This window comes from Oryctolagus cuniculus, chromosome 5, assembly GCF_964237555.1.
Source record: "Oryctolagus cuniculus chromosome 5, mOryCun1.1, whole genome shotgun sequence".
Taxonomy (NCBI): domain Eukaryota; kingdom Metazoa; phylum Chordata; class Mammalia; order Lagomorpha; family Leporidae; genus Oryctolagus; species Oryctolagus cuniculus.
Genome location: NC_091436.1, coordinates 2,461,907 through 2,484,855, shown reverse-complemented (window position 1 = coordinate 2,484,855; position 22,949 = coordinate 2,461,907). Strand labels below are relative to the sequence as shown.

General features: G+C 55.6%; 1 protein-coding gene across 2 annotated transcripts; it reads right to left on the bottom strand.

Moving 5' to 3' along the window:
- Positions 1–3,444: 3,444 nt before the first annotated feature.
- On the bottom strand, positions 3,445–20,808 carry MPC1 (mitochondrial pyruvate carrier 1). 2 transcript variants are annotated; one of them, XM_051854184.2, is made up of 5 exons: positions 20,619–20,808; positions 16,013–16,016; positions 5,390–5,486; positions 4,502–4,634; positions 3,445–3,967 (listed from the first exon to the last, which is right to left on the bottom strand). In XM_051854184.2, exons 1-5 carry the CDS (start codon positions 20,687–20,689, stop codon positions 3,943–3,945), a joined length of 330 nt encoding a protein of 109 aa, XP_051710144.1. In that variant the 5' UTR covers positions 20,690–20,808; the 3' UTR covers positions 3,445–3,942. The 2 variants fall into 2 exon arrangements, with proteins under 2 accessions (XP_051710144.1, XP_069929390.1); XM_070073289.1 differs by lacking the exons at positions 16,013–16,016; positions 20,619–20,808 and adding an exon at positions 8,026–9,261.
- Positions 20,809–22,949: the final 2,141 nt, after the last annotated feature.

The following is a 22,949-nucleotide window of genomic DNA, read 5'->3' as shown; positions in this document are numbered from 1 at the left end:
GAGGCGGCCACGTGGTCACTTCTCCAGTGGACAGAAGTGACCGTTTCCGAGGTTAAGTGTGTCCTCAGGCCTTACCAACTTGTGTTTGTTTTCTCATTCCTGTCTGCCTCACCTACGTGCCCAAGGATGGAATCGCAGCATAACCTTGCAGAGTGGGGGCGGGAGGCGGAAAACACGGGGCCCGCGGGCTGGGCCAACTGCGGTCACAGGGAACCTTGGAACAAACGGCCCTTCATGTCAGCCAAGTCCTCACGTTGGCTAGTGCAGCCACGTGGGCAGCCCGCGGGGCCACCCGTCCCGTGCCAGCACTCGCGCGAGGGCAGGAAGCACCTGCTGATCGCCGCCCCGCCCCATGATTCGTGATGACGGCACACACGCTGCCTCGGAGACAAAACCCACATGCACTTTAGCACGGATGCCTGCTGCCAACCTCCTCCTGGAAGTTGGCCAGGACTCGTTCACGGCTCTGAACCCTTTCTACCACGCTCCTGGGAGAGTGTCTACAGTCCTGGGGGATTAGGTCTACAGAACGCTATACACAATAACTCAAAACCGTGAACACATCTCACGCGGGTCTTGAAGTCATGAAGCGTCAAGTAAAGCCAGTCTGCGTGTCTCCACATTTAGTGCAGCCGTGGTGACCTCACGGCTGACCTCATGGCCGGCTGGGCTCCCCACCACCACACTGAAAACACATGGGAGGCGGGAGTGGGGTGGGGGACTGCTCCCAGCTGGCCAAGACGGGAGCAGAGGCACCGTCGGTCCTCGCGGTTCCACGCGGACGCGGTGCTCTTGCAGCCCTCTCACCGCGAGTCGCAATAGACCCGAGCCCTGTGTCCCCAGGAGACACAGCCCTGGAGACGCCCAGGGTAAGAGAGAGGCCGGAAGCTGCCCAGGAAGTCCTCTGCTCCCAGCGCCTAGGCCGGAATTTCCGTAACGGCTCAGCTTCAACACAGCTGTTGCTCATCAGCTGAGCCCTGAGCTGTGGGGCGAGCTTTTCACTAGCAACAGACACCGGACAGGGTCAACCCACCTGCAGCACAGCTCTTCGCGATCACTCCCCGGCTGTGTGAAGTCGGGAATTGGGTCCCGGCAGGGACAAAGGCCGCGCTTTCCCCCTGCCTCATGGGCCCCTTGCAGGCCTGCTCTGGGAAGCGCTCAGGGCTGTGTGGGAGAAGCAGCAGAGCTGCGGGTTCCTGGGACCCCCGGCTGAGGAGGGGGAGGTGAGGTGGGGGAGGCCGCATCTGGCCTCCCGCTGCCCCCCCCCCCACCTCAGGGCTCTGCATTTGCACACTAATTGCCTGGTTCCCTCCCAGGAAGCAGACTTGGGCTTGCAAGACTCACCTCCTGGCCTCTCCACCCCATTCTTCCTCTTCACTGCCCCCAACCGTCCACCTGTTTTACCAGAGAGCTTTCCTGCTCCTGGGCCCCTGGGGCTCCGTGGGCTCCAGCTGGGTCGACCCCCACGGCCACCCCCCACCCCGTGAGGGCCCCGGCAGACTTTATGATGGAGTGTGGCAAAGCTGGGAAGACAGGGCCTTTTTCAAGGTGACAAATGGAGGAAAAAGATCCCAAACCACCCACTCTGGCCACGGTCAACACCAAGGGCAGAGGAGGCCTGGGAGGGGTTCAGGGGTCACCCTGTGTCTGTGCAGTCTGAATGTTCTTACAGGTGGCGTACTCTGTACAGTAAAACGAAGAACGAGTTATTAACTGAACGAGCCCAGTCTTATGGTGGTTTAACACCTTAGCTCTCTGTAGGTAACGGGAGGAGTGAGTGGAGGGTGCCATAATCACCCCGTACCTGGCTGGCTCTGCCCCATGGTGGCCTCAGAGGCAGTGTGGAAAAAGGAGTGCAGAGGCAGGTGCAGCGCCTGGGCCTGCCAGGTGTGCACAGCTTCCTACCCACGTTCGCACCTCTACCATCTGTCCTGCTCCCCAGGCTCTGTGAGGCTCCCAACAGGGAACCCAGCCGGCCACACTCTGTAGGGTGCACTTGAAGACACAAGGCAGTGCACTAACCCAGCGGTGCGCTAGCTCACAGTGCACTAACCTAGCGGTGCACTAACCCAGTGGTGCACTAACCCAGCGGTGGGCTAGCTCACGGTGCACTAACCTAGCGGTGCACTAGCTCACAGTGCACTAACCCAGCAGTGCACTAACCCAGAGGTGGGCTAGCTCACAGTGCACTAACCCAGCGGTGCACTAACTCAGCTGTGCGCCAGCTCAGCGGAGGAAGCAGGAGGCAGCGCTCTCAGGCTCTGTCCTCCCTCACACCCACCTCCCTTCGCCATCCCCAGAGCTGCTCTGGGGCTCTCACCCCCACTGCCCGAGAGAACAGAAACTGCTCAGGTTGACACTAACTTAAGTGCACAATGCACACTGACAAGTCAGGAGAATGGTTCAGGTTACTTGCCGTCCCGTGGTCCAGGCTCCACGGGAGCAGTTCCCAGGTAGCAGGCTGCACACCTTCCCTGGAGGTGCTAGTGGGTGCTACTGACAGGCAGTGTGTCCTGAAGTTTTGCAGTCTTGGCAGTTTTCCCCAGACAACAGTGCAACTGTTAATCATGAGAGAACAGTCTGAAGTGGGCTGGTGTTGTGGTGCGGTGGGTTAACCGCCCCACGATGCTGGCACCCCATAGGGTAATCCCTGCTAATGTGCCTGGGAGAGCAGAAGATGGTCCCAGTGCTTGGGCCCTACCACCCATGGGAGAGGCCCAGATGGAGTTCCCAGCTCAGCTCTGGCTTTTGTGGTCAGTCATTTGGGGAGTGATCCAGGGGATGGAAGATCTTCCTGGCACTGTGCCTTTCAAATGAACAAAAATGGAACTTCTAAGGGAAAAAAGACATCAACCACTCCGACTCTTTACAGGGGGAAACGCAAGCCCAGATCCCCTGGTGTCTAACCTGCGGCCGCAGGGCCTCAGGGGAACGGTCCAACTTGCTAGGCAGCGTTCTGCTTCCTACGGTGACCGCAGTCCACGAAGGGCAGGAAGGACAGGACGACCAGATATTCTGAGAGCGACACCGCCTCCACGTAGCTTCTAAAGCAGCGCGTTGCCGTGACTGTCCTATTTTATTATGTAATTGGTGTTAACCTCCTACTGTGCCTCGCTTACACGCTTCATCAGAGGTATGTACGTACAGGAAAGGACGCAGGCTACGCAGGGCTGGGTGTATTCGTGGCTTCAGGCACCCACAGGGCTCCGGGAACGCACCCTGACTGTATGTGACTAAGGGACCTGCTTCGGAGAGTGGCCTGGACACTGCAGCCACCTGGCTCTGGGCACCCGTCCGAGCAGCGGGACTGAAGTCCTGAGAGCACGGGCCTTGCAGCGCTTCACGTCCTGCTGACGTTCGGAGTTCATTTCTCACCTGCACGCGTTGGTCAGACACCTGGTTCTGTGTTTCATGACAGACACTGCAGTGAGATACTCACACGCGTTTAGCAAATGTTCAAATCATTTATTGCGGTTAAGCACAGCATCCCAATATGCACACTGCGTGGAAATGCACAGAAACCTCCAAGAGCTGGAATACACGTTTAGACGTGCGGCCAGCTACGGGTGGTCTTGCGGTCACCGTGAAGAGGCGAGAGTTCTGAGCACCTGACTACGGCACACTGTAAAGACTGTCCCCTTCGGTTTCCACTAAGTGACTTCAGATAGATCATAACTATGTTGTTACTGAAACAAGACCATCATCGGAAATTGCCAAATTAATTGCATATTTGAGCTACTCTGCATGAAGAGAAGCAAAAATATTCAGGACTTGTAAGGCAGCAGAGAGGGGTTCCGCCCCCTCAGCTGTTCTATAAAAATACACGTACGCCGGAAAAAATCACATCCACACAGCTCCTCAGCAAGACCGCCGGGGCAGACTCTGCGACTCCGCAGCTGCAGCTGGCGATGCCGTCCCCACGCAGGGGCTGCGCGGCCCGTCCTACGCAGACGCCTTTTTAGTCATCCTGGAAGTCGGCAGAGGGAAGGTCAGTGAGAAGCAGCTTCCCTCCGGCCTCAAAGGCTCCGGGTGACGCTCACAAGGCCTTTAGAGAGTGTCTACTTCAACCCGGAAGTTGATAAACACAGTACACCCTACTTCATGTTAGTGCTCGTGGCCCGCCCCCCACGCCTCTGCTGTAGCACACCCCCGCCCCTCCGCTGTAGCACACTCACACCCAGGCCCCCAGGCCTCCGCCCCTCTGCTGTAGCACACTCACACCCAGGCCCCCACGCCCCCACCCCTCTGCTGTAGCACACCCACGCCCCATTGCTGTAGCACACACACACACACTCTCACACCCAGGCTCCCAGGCCCCCCCACCCACTGCGGTAGCACACCCCGCCCCTCTGCTGTAGCACACTCACACGCTCACACCCAGGCCCCCAGGCCCCCACCCACTGCTGTATAGCACACACACACACACTCTCTCACACCCAGGCCCCAGCTCTCTTGGATAAGCCCTGGTCTCCCGTCCCCAGCCCCTGACGCTGGTGCTCACTCGTGTCTGATGAGCCGTCCGCCCTGAATGAGCTGGGCCACCTCGTTGGTTGCGTGGCAGGCAAACAGGAGCCAGTTTCGAGGCTGCACCTTGTAGGCAAATCTCATGAAGGTCAGAGAGTAGCAACAGAGGGCTGCCACAAAGGAAAGCAAGGAGTCAGTCACTTCAACACACGGACAGAGGGCTGCCACAAAGGAAAGCAAGGAGTCAGTCACTTCAACACACGGACAGAGGGCTGCCACAAAGGAAAGCAAGGAGTCAGTCACTTCAACACACGGACAGAGGGCTGCCACAGGGGAGTCAGTCACTTCAACACACGGACAGAGGGCTGCCACAGATGGAGGCAAGGAGTCAGTCACGTCCAAGACACGGAGCTGACCTGAGTGCCCCAAACTCCTGCTCAGAGCTACTGCGTAAACGCCGCCATAGGTGGGAAGCTCGTAAAGTGCTTCATTGCACTACCAGCCACCCTTGTCCCTCGTTGCTCGGACATTTCAGGAACACACTTGCTCGCGAGAGTAGGCTGGAATCAGTCCTAGCTACTTCCTGCCCCCGGAGCTCGGAACGCTCCACTTTCTGAAGGAACCGCTATTCGCTCCCTTCCCAGCGCTCCGGTTCAGCTCAGGGTTTGGGTAAGGACTCTCGCACTTTCGCACACAACTCCTCAGGCTGGCACTGCAATGACTAAGAGGCCGCACCCTTCAGCGGGGTTTGCTCGCTCTGACAGGCAGTGGAAGCCGGTTCCCCGGCAGATGTTCAGAGGTACTCCTTCTCCCTGCCGTCGCCAGGTCACCCTGCTGTGCCGTCTCGGCCCTTAGGTGACTGCGCCGCCTGCTGCTATGGACGCGCGGCATCTGCATGCCCCAACTACCCAGCGCTGCCCCTTACCAAACGTCATGCGCCCGCTGATGATCTCTGGAGACTTCTTCATGTCGTTGATGGCAGCAATGGGAAGGCCCCAGTTGGCTACTGGACCCCAGAAGTGCTGCACGAGACGAAGGAGGGGAGAAGGAGAGAACAAGTGAAGGCAGAGCTAGGACAGGCTGCCGCTCCCCCACACCACGTGAGGCAGACTGCCCGTGAACAGTGACAGCAGCCTCCCACTCGGACCTCACGGGCTCCTGGTTGACTCACACGTGGAGAACACTAGACTCTTACTGCGTGTGTTTTCACTATATCAGCAATTCCTATGCTAGAAAGGACTGCGCCACTTCCCAAGGTCCTTGCTAGTTTCCAGGTGGTGACTAGGCCATCTCTGATTGTCCCACCTAGAGAATTTAAAAATGAGACTAGCTTCTTCACAATTCATTCTTCCAGGCCAGCTCACTGCTGTGGCCCGGGAGGGCAGTGGAGGATGGCCCAAGTGCTTGGGCCCTGCACCCGCATGGGAGACCAGGAGGAGGCACCTGGCTCCTGGCTTTGGATCAGCACAGCTCTGGCCGTAGTGGCCATTTGGGGAGTGAACCAACAGAAGGAAGACCTTTCTCTCCGTCTCTCTCTCACTGTCTATAACTCTACCTGTCCAAAAAAAAAAAAAAAGTATTCTCCATAATATAATGTTTAAATCTATCAAAACTCCCCTTCTCAGCTTTTCATTAGTTATTAACAACTCTTAAAATACAGACCCTAAATTGGTGCTTTTTCTGAAGAAACAAACTTAGTAGGGGAAGAAATCGCTTTTCAACCAAGAGCGCTACCCTAAGATCAGAGAACCCTGCAATCCACTCCCAGGATGCCAGGCACTAAGAAAATAAGATTGGAAAAATACTTTTGGATAGCAGAAACCTACAGAAACAAGCCAGCACTTGTCCATTTATAACAAGAGTCACCCAAGGACACCAGAATTAAACTCCGCTTTACAGCAGTTACACCCAGTCCAATTTCTGAGGCTGAAATAAGGCCAATGGCTTTTGTCCATTGGATTTTTTCTATTAATATAAAATTTAAAAATAATATTTAAAAATGTGAAAGAAACTACACTTTGTCACTAAAGTCTCCTTTCAGTTATCAGACCACTAAATACTGAAAATGGTCCCCATCTGACTTCCGCCTACACAGCTGACGATAAATTCACACTGTAGGACACACCCTCAGACCTCACTTCTCTGTTACTGACTGGGGGACAGTAAAGCCCAAGAACTCCCTGTGAAGTGAAACCCAGGGAAACACTAGGAGAACCAATGAGAACGACCTCTGGCATGACGCAGGATTCTGAAGTGGTCACCTGGCAGGCCCAGGCTTAACACACTACAAAACGTCAAGGTTCCAGTATGACCGGCATGGCCCTTTAGGGCTCAGCACCTGGGTGTTAGCCTGTAAATCAGGCATAGCTGATAGAGAGAACCTGAGATTCCGAGCTGGCTACCTGGCCCTCTTGTGTTTAGACTGGAGTCTTGTAAAACACTCACTGGAGCTCCACTGCTGGTGTCTGGGTGAGGCCTCCGGGAGGGAGTGTCCCCGCCCTGTCTGTCTTCACTTCCCGACTCTCCGTCCACAGTGCTCATCCTCTCCGGCCTCCCTCCCTTGTCTGTTTTCATCCTTTTCCACTGCTCTGCAATGCACGGTGGAACTGATGCCTACTCTGTCATGTGGAGCCTCTGGGGGCTGGAACTGAGCCTGGAGAGTTATTCTAAGAGGGGCCATCGGCCACCAGGACAAACGTGCCTTCTCTCACTGCTAGGACTGACTGGCAATACAGGACAGCATGGACATGAACCTTCAGCAGCCCCGGGGCTCCTGCTAAGTGATGGCACCAAGTGGACAATGCTGACTCCACTCTGACTGACTGTGGCTAAAGGAACCCCAGGCAGGAACGAGCAGCGCCACAACCTAGCTCCTCTGGAAACCAAGCCCAGAACCGAGCTCGCCCTGCAGGAGTGAACAGCCTCACCCCTCGCCCCTACCTGCTCCTTGCACCAGCTGCCAGGCTCCAGCTCTAGGACTTTATTCCCAACAAAGCCACGAGGGGCCCGTCCCTCTCTCCTTCCCTCCCCTTTTTCTTACATTTTTATAAGGTTTATTTATTTGAAAGGCAGAGTAACAGAGAGAGAGAGAGAGAGAGAGAGAGAGAGAGCGAGCGAGGGCGAGAAACAAAGACGTCCTCCATCCACTGGTTCACTCCCCCAGAGGCTGTTCACAGCCAGGTCCGGGCCAGGCCGAAGCCGGAAGCCGCCCTGACCTCCCGGGGGGCGGCAGGAACTCAGGCCGTCGCCCGCTGCTTCCCAGGCACATGCACAGGAGGCAGGGCAGCCAGGATCAGACGGGGCTGTGATACGGCGTGCCGGCATCGCCGGGGTGGCGTCACCTGCCGCGCCAGTGCCGGCCCTTACGGGCTCCTTTCTAAAAGCGGGAGTGGGGAAGCAGCCCAATGCGTGGTCCTCACAGAAGCCCATGAGGCCCACGGGGAGCACCTGACCCCTCAGCTGAGGCCAGGAAGTCGGGGTGGGGGGGGGTCCAAGCAAAGGACACCACAGCCGGAGACCACACTGTTCATGCGGAAGTCTGCAGGGAAACGGTTTTCTTACCGTGCTGTTTTGTGAGGAGTCACGGAGTTGCAGACAGGGGAGACATGCAAAATAAATAAATAAATAAAAGGTCAGATGCTTGCGAAGGGCTGGGTCCCAGGTCACTTCAGCCGCACACGGGCATGCCGGATTCAGGGACAGGACTACAGCGGCCACACACACGTTCTTCCTGTCATTCTGAGAAGTCCTGCACATTTCCAACAACTTGGGCCTAGCACAGTTCAGTCTTAGTTTTTATGGAAAAAGCTTCCCCTTTACGGCAGAGTTGTCGGAGAGAAACAACCCAAGTCACACGCGTAACCTTAAAACGTCTAAAAGTCACATTAAAGAAAGTAGAAATAACAAATTAGTTTTATGAATAACTTATTCTAATATATCAAAATATTTAATTTGAAAGTGCAATCAATAAAAATTGATTATATTTTTAAAAGCACTGAGTCCTGGAGATCCAGTGGGTATTCTACTCTTGGAGCACACCTCGGCGTGGACAAGCCACAGGCCAAGTGCTCAGCGGCCAGCTGTGGCTTGAGGCTCTCCCGGCGGCCGGCTCAGCCTCACAGGGAGTATCTCCCTGAGCATGCCATGACGGAGAGAAGCATCCTGCTACAGAATCCCAGTCCAAGGAGCTCGGTACTGCTCACTGACACATTAACACCGGAATCATCCAAAGTGCCGGGCAGCTGGAAGGCATTCAAAAGCTATTTGTTAAGTGAATGAATTGCAAAAAATTCCAATACTGTTTCCTGAATATTAAACTTGATATCTTCAAAACACATCAAAATGAATGAGATATTTTTACTTCTGAAATGGTCATTTCTTTGCCAGGATACAGATGAACTTTTCTCTTAAGGCAAACTTCCAAAACTTTGCAACTGAGTTAAAGAAATAAAATAGAATCCTTTATAAATGCACTCAATTCAAAATATCTGCTGATCGTTTTAAAAGTCAGATTATAATTTATAACGTGGAAACTATACATATATATGAAACAGGTTCTACTTATACTATGAAATATCTAAAACCTTAGGAAGAGCCTGTGTAAATAAATTATATTTCACAGCAAGTACAAACTGACCACGGTGTTTTTTAACAGAGAGGGACAGAAACCTTGCCCAATTAGACAACACAAAGGGACTTCAAAAGTTCATGGAAAATGCACTTGAAGAACACATTTTTGGGCATGGGAGTGTGGCCCCGCGGGTTACGTGTGCCGTCACTTCTGATGCCAAGCACCCCACACGGGAGTCCTGGCTGCTCTGCTTCTGATCCGGCCTCCTGCTGATGCGTCCTGGGAGGCAGGGGAGGACGGCCCAGTGCTTGTGCCCTGTCACTCATGGGGGAGATTCGGATGGAGTTCAAGGATCCTGAGTTCAATCAGGCCCTGCCCTGGCTTTTGTGGGCATTTGGGGGATTAATCAACTGATGGAAGACCTGTCACTCTTTCAAGTAGATGAAAATATAAATATACATTTTAAAAAATAAATTCATCTTATGTTTTAATTCCATTCTCATGAACTTTCTGGAGTACCTTCTAGAACCCAGAGTCCACTCTCAGTGCTGGGCATTCCAGGGTTTGGAGGACGCAGGGACACGCATGCGTCGCGCGCTGTTAAGCAGCAGCCCCCTGCCCTACTCAGGTACTCACCCCCCCCCCCCCCCCCGTCCCTCCAGCACCACTGCTTTCCTAACTGCACTTCCCAAAGGTCACACGGGCGGGAGCAAGCAGCACGCGGCCTTTCCAGACTTTCCCACTTAGGAATATGCGTTGATGCTTCCTCCACGCACTTCTATTCAACAGTGAGTGACAGCTCACTGTCCGATGACCGCAGTTCATCTGTCCACCCCCTGAGGCACATCTTGTTGGCATTCAAGTTCTGGCAATTCTAGGTGGAGCTGTTATAATCGTTGTGTTGGATTTTGTTTGCACGTGGTTTAGCTCATAATATATTTTGGGTAGTAGTCCTTTACGAGTGTGTCTTTTCTAAATATTTTCTCCTGTCTGTGGCTGGTCTCTTCATTCATATTCTAGCATCTTTAATGGAGCTGAAATTTTTAGTTTTAATTAAATTCAGCTGCTCAATTCTGTCTTTCATGGACCCTGTTTCTGGGTTCGAACTGAAACAAGCAACTGTCAAATCCGGCACGATTTGGACCTTTGTCCTTTACTGTCTCTGGGAGTTTCAGGTTTTAGATTTACGTCCCCAGAGAAACAGAACCAGCAGCAGAGAGCCACACTCAGACAGACACGCACACAGGGACTGATCATGGGAGTGGCTCTAGAAACAGAGGCCAGTAAAGGGATGTTAAGTTTCTTTTCTTCTGCTTCCTTCAGGTTTCGTTTGCTCCTCCGTTTTCAGTTTCCTAAAGCAGGAGCTAGTGACTGACCTAAAGTCTTCCTTAAAGCGTGCATTCAGCTTTCAGCACTACAAACTTCTTTCTAGTACTACTCTCACTGCACCTGAACCAGTTTTGATAAGCTATGCTTTCATTTTCTTTTAACTCGATCTATTTTGATATTTCTTTTAAGATTTCTTCTTTGATACAGTATTGTTTAGAAACAAATCTGTGTTACAGAGAGAGAAGGAAAACGGAAAAAGAGATCTTCCATCCACTGGTTCACTCTGCAAATGGCCACAACAGCTGGGACTGGGCCAGGCACAGCCACCAGCCAGGAACTTCATCGAAGCCTCCCACATGGACGGCAGCAGCCCAAGCACTCCTCCACTTTCCCGAGCACATTAGCAGGGAGCTGGACTGGAAGCGGAGCAGCCAGGACTTGAACCAGAGCTCTCAACCTGCTGCGCCACAACACCAGGCCTTAGAAGTTTCAGTCCCAAGTATTTGGGGGTTTTCCAGCTATCTCTCTGTTACTGGCTTCAAGTTCAATTCCACTGTGTTTAAAGGCAGGCAAAGGTGTGCTCTATGGCCAAGACAACAGCATGCCTCGGTGAATGTGTCACTTGAGAAAATGTATCATCTCCCTTGTTGGGTGAACAGACTAAAGATAAATATTTTATTCATTGACTGATGATGATGTTGAGTTCAACTATGTCCCAACAGGTTTTCTTCCTGTTGGGTCTCTTTATTTATTTATTTATTTTTATATAAAGTGGAAAGAGAGAAGGAGAGAGAGACCGATTGACCTATCTTCCATCCACTGGTTTACACTGCCCATGTCAGGAGCCCAGGACTCAACCCACGTCTCCCACATGGGCGGCAGGGCCCCGCGTCCTTGACCCAGCACGGGCTGCCTCCCGGGGTGCACACTGGCAGGGGCTGGAACTGGAAGCAGAGCCAGCACTGGAACCAGGCACAGCAACACGGGAGCCGAGCACACCAGGTGGTGCCTTCACTGCCGTGCCACACGCCTGCCTGCCCGGGGTTTGTACACGAACACACGAAGCTCACGGGATTGTGGAGGCCATGATAGCTGGAGAAAGAGAGGCCAGTGCTGTGATCCAGCCTGAGCCAAAGGTCTGAGAAACCGGAGGAGCGTTTGCCGTTGTGAACTCCAGAGTCCAAACACCATGAACTTGGAATTCTGACCTGAGGGTGGGCAGAAAACACGACCGTCCGGCTCTGGAAGAGGTGGCCCTTCCCCCACCTCTCTGTGGTCAGGCCTCAACAGACACGGTGACCCCCACCCCACTGGTCAGGGCAGGTCCTCTTCTTGCCTGTTTCAAATGCTGACATTTTCTGGAAACACCCTCATAGACGAACCCAGAAACCCAGTCCAACTGACCCCAAATTAACTATCATACACATCTTCCTGGGGAATTAACCCTTCCGTCATTATGGAATGCCCCTTTAACCCTGTCAACTTTCCTTGTTCAGAGGTTTGCTCTGTCTGAAATTACTAAAGCCACCTTTGCTTTCTTGATTAGGTCAGCACAGTATATCTTGTTCCACCTGTTTAATCAATTTTTTTTTTTTTTGACAGGCAGAGTGGACAGTGAGAGAGAGAGACAGAGAGAAAGGTCTTCCTTTGCCGTTGGTTCACCCTCCAATGGCCGCCGTGGCCGGCGCGCTGCGGCCGGCACACCACGCTGATCCGATGGCAGGAGCCAGGAGCCAGGTGCTTTTCCTGGTCTCCCATGGGGTGCAGGGCCCAAGCACCTGGGCCATCCTCCACTGCACTCCCTGGCCACAGCAGAGAGCTGGCCTGGAAGAGGGGCAACCGGGACAGAATCCGGCGCCCCAACCGGGACTAGAACCCAGTGTGCCGGCGCCGCTAGGCGGAGGATTAGCCTAGTGAGCCGTGGCGCCGGCTTGTTTAATCAATTTTTCAAAAAGATTTATTTACTTGAAAGGCAGATGACAGGGACGGGGGGAACAGAAAGAAAGATCTTCCATCTGCTGGTCCTACTTCCCCAGACGGCTGCAAAAGCCAGGCTGAAGTCAAAAGTCTGGAATTCCACCCAGGTCTCCCACATGGGTCAGAGGGGTCCACACATTTAGGTCATTGTTCACTGCCTTCTAGGCACATGAGCAGAAAACTAGATTTGAAATGCAATAGCCAGGATTCGAACTGACACTGCAATACAGGATGCCACCATTGCAAAAGGTGGCTTAACCTCCAGCGCCACGATGCTGGCCTGCCCCTCAAGAAACCTTCTAACAACTTATCTTACTGATTTGAGAGGCAGAGAGACAGGGAAGAGAAGACAGAGCGAGCTCCCATCTGCTGGTTCACTCCCCAGTGTTCCCAGCACCAGGTGTGGGTCAGGCCGTGGCTAGGAGTTGGAAACTCATTTCAGGTCTCCCCCATGAATGTCAGGGACCCAACTTTTTGAGCCATCGCCTGCTGTCTCATAGAGTGAGCATTAACAGGAGCAGAAATCAAAAGCAGAGCTGGGACTTGAACCAGGCACTCTGATATGGAACGCAGCTGTCCCAAACATGTCTTAACCACTAGGCCAAGCATCTACCCCCATCCATTTACTCTTAATCTGGATGTCTCTACATTTATATTTAAAAGTGGATGTCTTACACACAACATACATTGGTTCTGGCTTTCTCATCCACTTTGACAATCTCTGTCTTTTGATCGGTGCATTTAGTCCAGCGACATTCAAAATGATTTCTATAGTTGGATTAACAACGATCACGCGTGCTACCATTTTCTATCCACTGCCCTTGTCCTTGTTCCTATTTCTTTCATTCTTTTTCCATCCGTGTGGTTTTACTTATTTTTACTTATCTGAAGGCAGAGCAACAAGAGAGAGAGGGAGAGGGAGGGAGAGAGAGAAAGGAAAAGGGAGGGAGGGAGGGGGAGGGAGGGAGAGAGAGGGAATGGGGGGGAGATAGAGAGGGGGAGAGAGACAGAGAGAGAGAGAAAGAGACAGAAAGGGAGGGAGGGAGAAGCTTAACTGCTGCTCCACAACGCCTACCGCATGTCTTTGTGGTTTTAAATGAGATTTTGTTTTCTCATTTTCTCTCCTTTAAAGCGCATCACTGGCTTCTTTTAGGACATTGTTAGTGTTTATGGCAGCAAATGGCATGCGTGTGTGTTTACGCCTCCTGTTCGCAGTGTGCATGGGAAACACCAGCACTCCTCTGTGGGGAGCAACTCGGACTAGACTAAGTTACTGGAATTAAGACTAATTCTATGCATCTGCTCTCCCACAATATGGCGCTGGGAGAGGAGTGAAACAGCTTCTACACAGCTGCCTCCAGTTCGACCAATAAACAGCAGGACCTGCTCCTGATTGGAGGAGAGCAGCGTACTCGGCGTGTGGGTAGCAGAGTTGGGATTGGTGGAAGAGGACTATAAAGGAGGAGAGAGACAACATGCACCAGGAACATCTATCTGAAGGAACACCTGTGCAGCCCCCGAGAGAGCCGGCCGGCGGTGTGCCGCTCCCCCGCGGAAGTGGGGAAAGTGGCAGGGGGAACCGCCCTTCCACGGAGGTGGAAGGGACGGTAGCCAACCCGGGAAGAACCAGCAGCAAACCCGGGGAGGGCCGAGCAGACGAAAGAACAGCGCAGGGTCCTGTGTCGTTCCTCCACAAAGAAGGGGAGCGACATAATGGTGCCGTGACTCGGATATGAAGCCTAGGCAGGGTTTAGTGTCGTTCCTCCACGAAGAGGGGGAGCGACACTCCTCCTCTGATCCAGGGAGCCCTGTGCACAAGTCCGAGGAAGCAGATGATGGGGAGGAGCAACGCCCTGAACACGCCCGCTTCTCTCAGGGAGAGCGGTGATCGGCCAGCTCCAGGCTTCTCCTAACCCACTTTAATTCTCACAGTGTCTGCTGGGTGCTGCCAACCTCAGCTTCTCTTCCTGAGATGACTGACAGTCATTGCTAGGGCTCTGTGGAAGCAGTGAGAGCATTTAAGTAATTCATGACTTACTTTTAACTACTTAAAGTGCCCAACGGACAGCCCAGCACAGTCCATTTATGGCACTATTTAAAGTGAGGTGAGGGCCCACCCCCACCACCCCCACCCTCACCAAATAAAAAAGAAAAAAAATTAAAAAAAAAAAAAATGAGGTGATGAGGTGAGGGGTTGGCGCTGTGGCGTAGCGGGTTAAGCCGCCACCTGCAGTGCTTGCATCCCATATGGGCACCAGTTTGAGTCCCGGCTGTTCCACTTCTGATCCAGCTCTCTGCTGTGGCCTGGGAAAGCAGTGGAAGACGGTCCAAGTCCTTGGGCCCCTGCACCCACGTGGGAGACCTGGAGGAAGCTCCTGGTTCCTAGCTTCAGATTGGCACAGCTCCAGCTGTTGCAGCCAACTGGGGAGTGAACCAGCGGATGGAAGACCTCTCTCTCTCTCTCTCTGCCTCTCCTTCTCTCTCTGTAGCTCTGACTTTCAAATAAATAAATAACTCTTTAAAAAAAATTAAAAGAAATAAAATGAAGGCGAGACTGAGAAATTCTAGATTTATAATCCTATAGATTGCTGAAATGGTCGCCTGCATTTTGTTAGTCTGAGTTTTATCTAACTTCCCAGTTGGAGTCTCTCGCGGCCACTCTGGCCCCAACACCGTCAGGGACCAGAGGCAGGTGTGGAAACAGAGCAGGGACATGTGGACACGTATCGGAGAAAAAAGGTGCGCAGTCTCCAAAACCTCACATCCTTTGTAAACCACCTCTGCACTGCCATTTTCCTCCAAGTCCTGAAGTAACTTTTCTGTTTGGATGTGTGTCCTAGTTCTGCTTCCAATCCCAGCCTCCTGCTCACGTGCACCCTGGGAGGCAGCAGGTGATGGCTCAAGTGCTGGGGCACCCAACACCCACACTTGGACATCAACTCCCACACAGGGATCCATCTTGGTTTCAGGTACCTGGCTTCAACCTGACCCAGTCCGGGCCATTGTAGCCATCTGGGGACTGAACGAGCAGGTGGAAGATCTCTCTCTCTGTTTCTACCTTTCAAATAAATAAATATAAACCTTAAAAAACAGGGCCGGCATTGTGGTGTAGTAGGTAAAGCTGCCGCCAGTGACACCAGCATCCCATATGGGCGCCAATTTGAGACCTGGATGCTCCACTTCCAATCCAGCTCCCTGCTAACGCACTGGGAAGGCAGCAGAAGACAGTCCCAGTGCTTGGGCCCCTGCCCATGTGGGAGATCTGGAACAAGCTCCTGACTCCTGGCTTTGGCCTGGTCCAGCCCTGGCTATTGTGGCCACTTGGGGAGTAAACCAGTAGATAGAAGATCTCTCTCTCTCTCTCTCTCTCTCTCTCTGTCGCTATCTCTTCCTCTCTCTGTGTAACTCTTTCAAATAAATGAATACATTTTTAAGAAAAAAATTAAAGAGAAAGCATCAGGAATCAGGATACTGAACATGCAATGCTTCTGACGATAAATCAGTCACGGCCCAGCAGGTTAGGCTTCCCCTGTGGCTCTGGCATCCAGGCTGGCGTGGTGGTTTGAGTTAGGACGGCTCCACAAGTGATTCCGCTTCCAGTTTATGTGCCGGGAAGGCAGTGGAAGACGGCCCAGGTGCTGGGGCCCTGCTGTACGCATGGGAGACCGGCACAGTACTGGCTCCTGGGGTTGACCCAGCCCTGGCTGCCGAGGCCCTTTGGGGAGTGAACCTGCAGATGAAGCTCCCTGTCTCTCCCCTTCAATCTGTTGCTTTGCCTTTTAAGTAAATAAGCAAATAAATCCTTTTTGGGCATCATGCTATGTCACTAATCAACTACCAAAGCACAAAAGCTAAGGAATTTGTCCAGGCTCACAGAGAGAGAACTTGCTGTGGTGTAGCAGGTAAAGTTGCCCCCTGCAGTTCCAGCATCCCACGGGGGTGCCGGTTTGACTCCCGGCTGCTCCACTTCTGATCCAGCTCTCTGCTGTGGCCTGGGATAGCAGTAGAGGATGGCCCAAGTCCTTGGGTCCCTGCACCCGCATGGGAGACCCAGAAGAAATGTCTGGCTCCTGGCTTCAGTCTGGCCCAGCTCCTACCATTGCAGTCAATCGGAGAGTGAGAAGACCTCTTTCTCTCTCTCTCTCTCTCTCTCTGCCTCTCCTCCTCTCTGTGTAACTCTTTCAGATAAATAAATCTTAGAGAGAGAGAGAGAGAGAGAGAACAAGGGGGTCAGGCCTCAAACGCACCACTCAGAATCATCACCTTGGCAACACCATGATCATAGTAACAGAACCATACTTCCTAGGAATTTATGTGATTATACTTTTTAAATTTTTTTGAATTAAAAAATATTCTTTGAGAGGCAGAAAGAGAAAGCTCCCACTCACTGATTTACTCCCCCAAATGTCTACAATCGCTGGGGCTGCCCGGTGACCAAGCCAGGAGCAGGAAACGCCATTACTTGAGCCATCATCTGCTGGAATCAGGGCTCAAACCAGCTACTCCAACATGGCATCCCAGCCAGTGCCTTACCCACTAGGCCAAACGCCCTCCCCTACCAGTTATCCCAGCAACGTCTGTATAGCTATGGTTTCATACCAGCACCACCCAAGTCCACAGCTTGCCTTTGGTTCTGAGGTCTCCTGGGTAACAGATCTCTCAATAAAAAAGCCAACATTTAAAATATACTCTGGGGAACGGGCATTGAGCCTAGCGGTTGGGATGCCCAAGTCGTAGATCAGAGTGCCTGAGTTCAACTCCCAGCTCCAGCTCCTCACTCCAGGTTATTCCACATGTCCCCTCTCTTCAATGAAAAAAAAAAAAAAAAAAGAAAGAAAGGAAGAAAAAAAAAAGAGAAGAAAAGTTAAAGAAGCTCATGATCTGTGTGGAATACAATTTTAGCTGAGGGCCAGTGCTGGGGGACAGTGGGTGGAGGAACAGACGGAATTCCAGGCTCCTGGGTTTGGCCTGGCCCAGGCCTGGCTGCTGCAGTCATGTGGGAAGGTAACCAGCAAACGGAAATTGTCTGTGTGTCTTTCCCTCTCTCTGTAACTCCTTCAAATAAATAAGTAAATCTTTAAAAAAAGGAATTTTAGGGGCAGGCATTGTGGCATGGTGGGTAAAACCGCCACCTGCAATGCCAGCATCCCATGTGGGTCCCGGCTGCTCCGCTTCCTATCCAGCTCCCTGCCAAGGGCCTAAGTGTCTGGCGCCTGCACCCCTGTGGGAGACCTGGACGAAGCTCCAGGCTTCAGCTCAGCCCTGGCCATTCCTGCCATCTGGGGAGTAAACAGATGGAAGATCTCTGTCTCTGTCTCTCCCTCTCTCTGCAACTCTGACTTTCAAGTAAATAAATAAATCTTTAAAAAAGCAGAAATTTTAGCTAAACAACTCAGCCACATTGTTACCATAGTTTTCACAACTCTAGAATAGCTCTGATGTTGAGCCCCTCTCTATCCCTGTGGTAGCGATGCTAAGTGTGTCCCACGAGCTGCCGTGAGGAGGCGGCGCGGGGCCCATCTCTGAGCAGCAGCTCAGTGGAATACTCTCCTTCGCGAAGGAAGCAGGAACAGCTCCCTCTGACGAGCTCCGGGGGGAGGCTTCCTTCTGGGGAGCTGCGGTCAGACTGGCCCCGGCACTGCTGGGCCGCTGCTCTGGGTCGGGTCTGGTCTGTCCCCCAGAGGTCCCTTCCCAGAAGCCTGTCCCTAGCGTAGCAGTACCGGGAAGCGGTGTGACCTGGGAGGCCATGGAGGGGCTCATGCTGACCTCCCGAGTAGGCCAGGCCCCTCCAGGGCGGGCTGTCTGTCCCCTGCTGGCTCTCTCGCCACGCCACTCCTGCCCTGCGCTGCCACCTGCCACGCTGCCACACAGGGAAGGCCAAACCGGTGGAGCCACTCAGCCTCGGACTCTCAGCCTCCGAAACGCGGCGCTAATGGCCTCTTCTTTCTGAAGCACCCTGCTGGAGAGCTGTGACAGCAGCACAAATGGACGAGGACCGTGGCCCGGGCGTGACACCCACCACCAGCAGGAACAGCAGGGACACAACAGGCTAGCGCCCCATCAGGAACAGCGTTGGGTAAGAAAACCATAGAACTTTATGCCTCACTTAGATTTCAACTCCCTCCTTAGCAGCACACTTTTAAAAAAGGACCACTGCCTGCAAAACTGAAGGGTACAATAAACAGGTACAGTGAGGCACGGTTCCCAAACTGTGCACAGCCTTTATCCGATTTCATTCAAGGAGAGGGCACTACCACGAAACCCCTTCCAAGGCGACACAGCCCACGGAGGTTGGTTTGCCGGCGCTGACAGGATTCACACCCACTTTCTCAGGCATCATTGAGTTAGAGTGTCCTTCAATGAAAGGAATACTTGAGAAATTATACACTAAAACTGCGTGTGTTACTGTTAGAAACAGCTAGGTGGCACGTGCAGGTGTTCTAGCGGGAAGCCTGACTCTTGGAACATGGAGTAGAAGGAAATGTAAATTTAGGAAAGGAGAGTTAACTCTTTCCTTAAAAACGTACGCAGCAAATTCTCCCCACGACGGACTTTGGTGACCGTCAGCACAAGGTTATAAGGCTGTGGTGTGAGCTCATTCGTTACACGAGGTAGTTAATTCCCGCGCAGTGTCTAAGTACCAGGAAGACGCACTGTAAGCAGGAGGGATACCAGAAGCTAACGCAACAGCAAAGCCGGAACAACCCAACCCCAGCAGCAGGAGCAGGCCCAGGTCTCCCACCCGCAGGTGAGCCCTGCTGTGCCCCGTGCTGGAAGCCTGGACCCTGCTTTGTGAAGGCAGGCCCGAGACTTCCGCCAAGCGTACACAGGCAGACTCAGTTCTTTTTCTTATCCCACTTCTCTGTTAGATGAGAAGAAAACATGTGCAATAAATTCAGGACTTTTTTGAGTCCTGTTTTATCACGGGAGTCAGGGCGCCTGCACACCACACCTCGGCTTTTATCACCGCCCCTCGAGCACCTACAACTGCCCTGAGGGCTTTAAGTCAGCGAACAGCTAGAACCGCGTGGGGAGGGCACATGCGGCCTGGAGGTCCCACCCCGGCGAGGGCTTCAGGAGCCGGCCACGGCCCCTGCCACTCATGTGGGACTCGGGTGGAGTTCCTGCCGCGGAACGCGGGGCGCGGCCCGCGGGAGGGGAGCTCTGCTGGTCCAGTCTTCTCTGTGTCTGTCTCTCCGTGACTGACCACCAGTGTAAAGGGAACGCGCGCTCCCTAAGGGGCCGCACGCCCGGCCAGCCCCCGGGCCACGGGCGGCGAGGACGGGCCCGCGGCGTCAGCGCACAGAGCACCCACGAGTAACAGCAACTCAGCCTCCACCCGCCCACGCGGAGGCCGGGCCGTGGGCACGAGCGGGCCGAGGCGCCCCTCTGCGGGGCAGCGACGCGCCCGAGGGCGCCCCCTGCCGGCCCGTCCGTCCCACCTGCCCGCACACCTGCCCGGGTGTGAGCCTGAGCCCCCCCCCGAAACCCCTCCCCCATCACTGCCACCCGCCGGGGGGGGGGGGGTCCCAGCGTCACCCGCCGGCACAGGAGTCCTCGGTGTGACCGCGGCCAGGAGAGCGACCCACGGTCCCCGCGGCCAGGAGCGTCCCCGCTGTCACCAGCCGGGAGAGGCGTCCCCACGGTCACCCCGGCGAGGACACGCGTCCCACGGTCACCCCGGCGAGGACACGCGTCCCCACGGTCACCCCGGCGAGGGCACGCGTCCCCACGGTCACCCCGGCGAGGACACGCGTCCCCACGGTCACCCCGGCGAGGACACGCGTCCCCGGCGTCCCACGGTCACCCCGGCGAGGACACGCGTCCCCACGGTCATCAGCTAGGACAGGCGTCCCCACGGTCACCCCGGCGAGGGCACGCGTCCCACGGTCACCCCGGCGAGGACACGCGTCCCCACGGTCACCCCGGCGAGGACACGAGTCCCCACGGTCATCAGCCAGGACACGCGTCCCCGGCGTCCCACGGTCACCCCGGCGAGGGCACGCGTCCCACGGTCACCCCGGCGAGGACACGCGTCCCCACGGTCACCCCGGCGAGGACACGAGTCCCCACGGTCATCAGCCAGGACACGCGTCCCCGGCGTCCCACAGTCACCGGCTCTCGCGCCGTCCGCCCGGCTCGCGCGGGTCGGGGCGGGACTCTGACGCGCGCGCCCGCCCGCGGCCGCGCGCCCCCACCCCCCCGCCGCCCGCGGCCGCGCGCCCTCGGCCGTCCTGGGAGCGGCGACGGCGACCCCGAGCACCCCCGGGCCGCTCACCTCATGAGGTAGTCCCGGAAGTCCTTGCTCCGGACGTAGTCCGCCGCTTTCCGCACCAGAGCGCCCGCCATGGCCGTGCCGGACGCCGGGCCGCTCACGTCCCGCTGCTGCCGCGGCCGCCGCCTCGAGCCCAATGACACCCAGGACCCGGCGCAGCCGACGGCGCGCGGGCCGCGGCCTCCCTCACGACACTCGGCCGCGCCGTACGGCCGCGTCGCGCCGCCCAGCTCTCGGCCAATGGGAGAGCGCAGGGCCGAAGGCGGCGGCGCGGATTGGCTGGCGCGCGCCGCACACCTCCGTCCCGCCCCTCGGCGGATCGCTGCGGACGAGGCCTGCTGCCGTAAAACGCAGTCTGGCGGGGGTTGGCGGGCGGTTGCTAGGCACCCGCGCTCGTGCGCGCCCGGGCGTGGAGGTGACACTTTGTGCCGGGCGGTGAGCGCGGGGCCGTGGGCGCGCCCAGCTCCCGCGGCAGCCGGGTCGCGCAGGGCCTGACTTCGCCCCACGCCCGCAAGGGCACGTCGGCCGGCGCTCCCCGCCCGCGTGGGTGGACTTGGCCGCCTGGTTTTGGGGTTCAGTGCGCGCCCGCGCCCGGCTGCTCCCTGCGGGTGCGCGTCCTGGGAGGCAGCAGGGAGGAGGTCCAGGCGGAGCTCGGGCCACCTGCGTCCACCTGGCCCAGCCCGGCCGGTGTGGCCCCTGGGGGAGTGGACCAGGGGTGGAAGACGTCGCGCTCGCCCCCTCCGGCTGCCTGTGAAATAAATCTTAAAACAGGCGGTGTGGCCGGGCCGCCCCGTTATGCCCGGGTGGAGACCTCGGGAGGCGTTGCTCCAGTCCCCGGGGTCTGCGTCAGTGCGGACCGTGTAGACAGCAGTGCAAGGTTTCCGTGGACGCGCCACGCAGGACAGCGGGCGTGGGAACCAGGCAGCGACAGGAGGGAAACTGGCCAACATCAGGGGCTCCTTCCGAGGGTCGCGGCGGAGCGGCCTTGGCCGATACCTGGCTCAGCTGACCGGGATCCGGGTGTCAGGAAGCCAGCGGTCGGGATTTGCTTCCCTCGAGCTGCAGTTGGCTGTGTCGCACTCAGGGGCGGGGGCACCCTCTGGTCTGGTGCGGCCTGCTGGGGCCTAGTGAGTCCCAGTGACCTCCCGTGGCTGTTTAACAGGGGGCAGGTGCGAGGAGCAGACACGGACAGTAGGCGAGTGGACGCAGGAAGACCTTCCACGCAAGTGCTGCCCGGCACTGGTCAGTGAGCTTCCGCGGTTTCCCACGCGGCCTGGGAAGAAACCGGCCCACCTGTCACAGGGCGCCCGGGAGGGTCAGCTCCCTGCAGGCTGACGAGGGCGCCCTGCTGGGCCCGTGCAGTCCCCCCAGCGACCCGGCTCCACGCCTCAGCCCAGAGGACCCGTTTCTTTCTAAGGAGGTGGCTGTGGCCGTAGGATCCCTGTTCCTTTGTGATTCCGGGGGAAACGGGGCTCTGTGTCAACTGTCCTGCAGTCGGCTGGGTCACAAGTCCTCGTCTCAGACAAGAGACGGAGCAGCCAGAAGTGGGTAGCAAAGGCCAGGCCTCTGGGAAGACCTGAGAGCCGGCCCGCGTTCAGACTGGAGTTTTAGGGATGTGGGCGCCACCATTTCTCCTCCCCCTGCCCCTTCTGGGACCCTGCTGGGCGTGGAATCCCTCCGGGCCCCTGGCACAGGGTGGGGAAGAGTCCCCCACTCTGCCCCCCCCCCCCGAGGGCTGGGACCCATGACCAGGCCACCAGACACGGGTTAGATGTCACTTTATTTTAAAGACAGAGAGAGGGAAAGACAGAGAGATGGTCCACTCCTTCAGTGGCCGCCATGGCTAGGGCCGCTTCAGGCAGGTGTTGGGGCCAGAAACTCCATCTTGGTCTCCCGCGTGGGCGGCAGGGGCCAAGTACTGTGGAGGAAGGAGGTGGGCTGATAGGCCGTCAGCTCAGGTCCCTGCGGGATGAGGAAAGGGGAGTCCGTGTGCTTCTCCCCAAAGCTGCCTTCAGGGAGACAGGTGCTCCCCCACTAACAGCTTCTCACAGCACGTGTGACCTCTAAGACAGTCACAAAACACACCGAACACCAGAATAAGGGAAAGGGTTTATTGGGGAAAACCCAGCAGACCAGAGGGAAGGGGAGAAGAAGGAAAAAGGAGAGTGAGAGGGAAGAGGAGAGAAGAGGAGCTAGCGAGGAAAAAGAGAGCAGAGAGACAAGAGGGGGAGAGCAGAGAGGAAAAGAAAAAACAGGCCCTTTTACAACTCTGCCGGAGGGCGGGCAGGGAAGCAGGGGCATCGAATCCCATTAGGATGGGGGTGGAGCCTGACA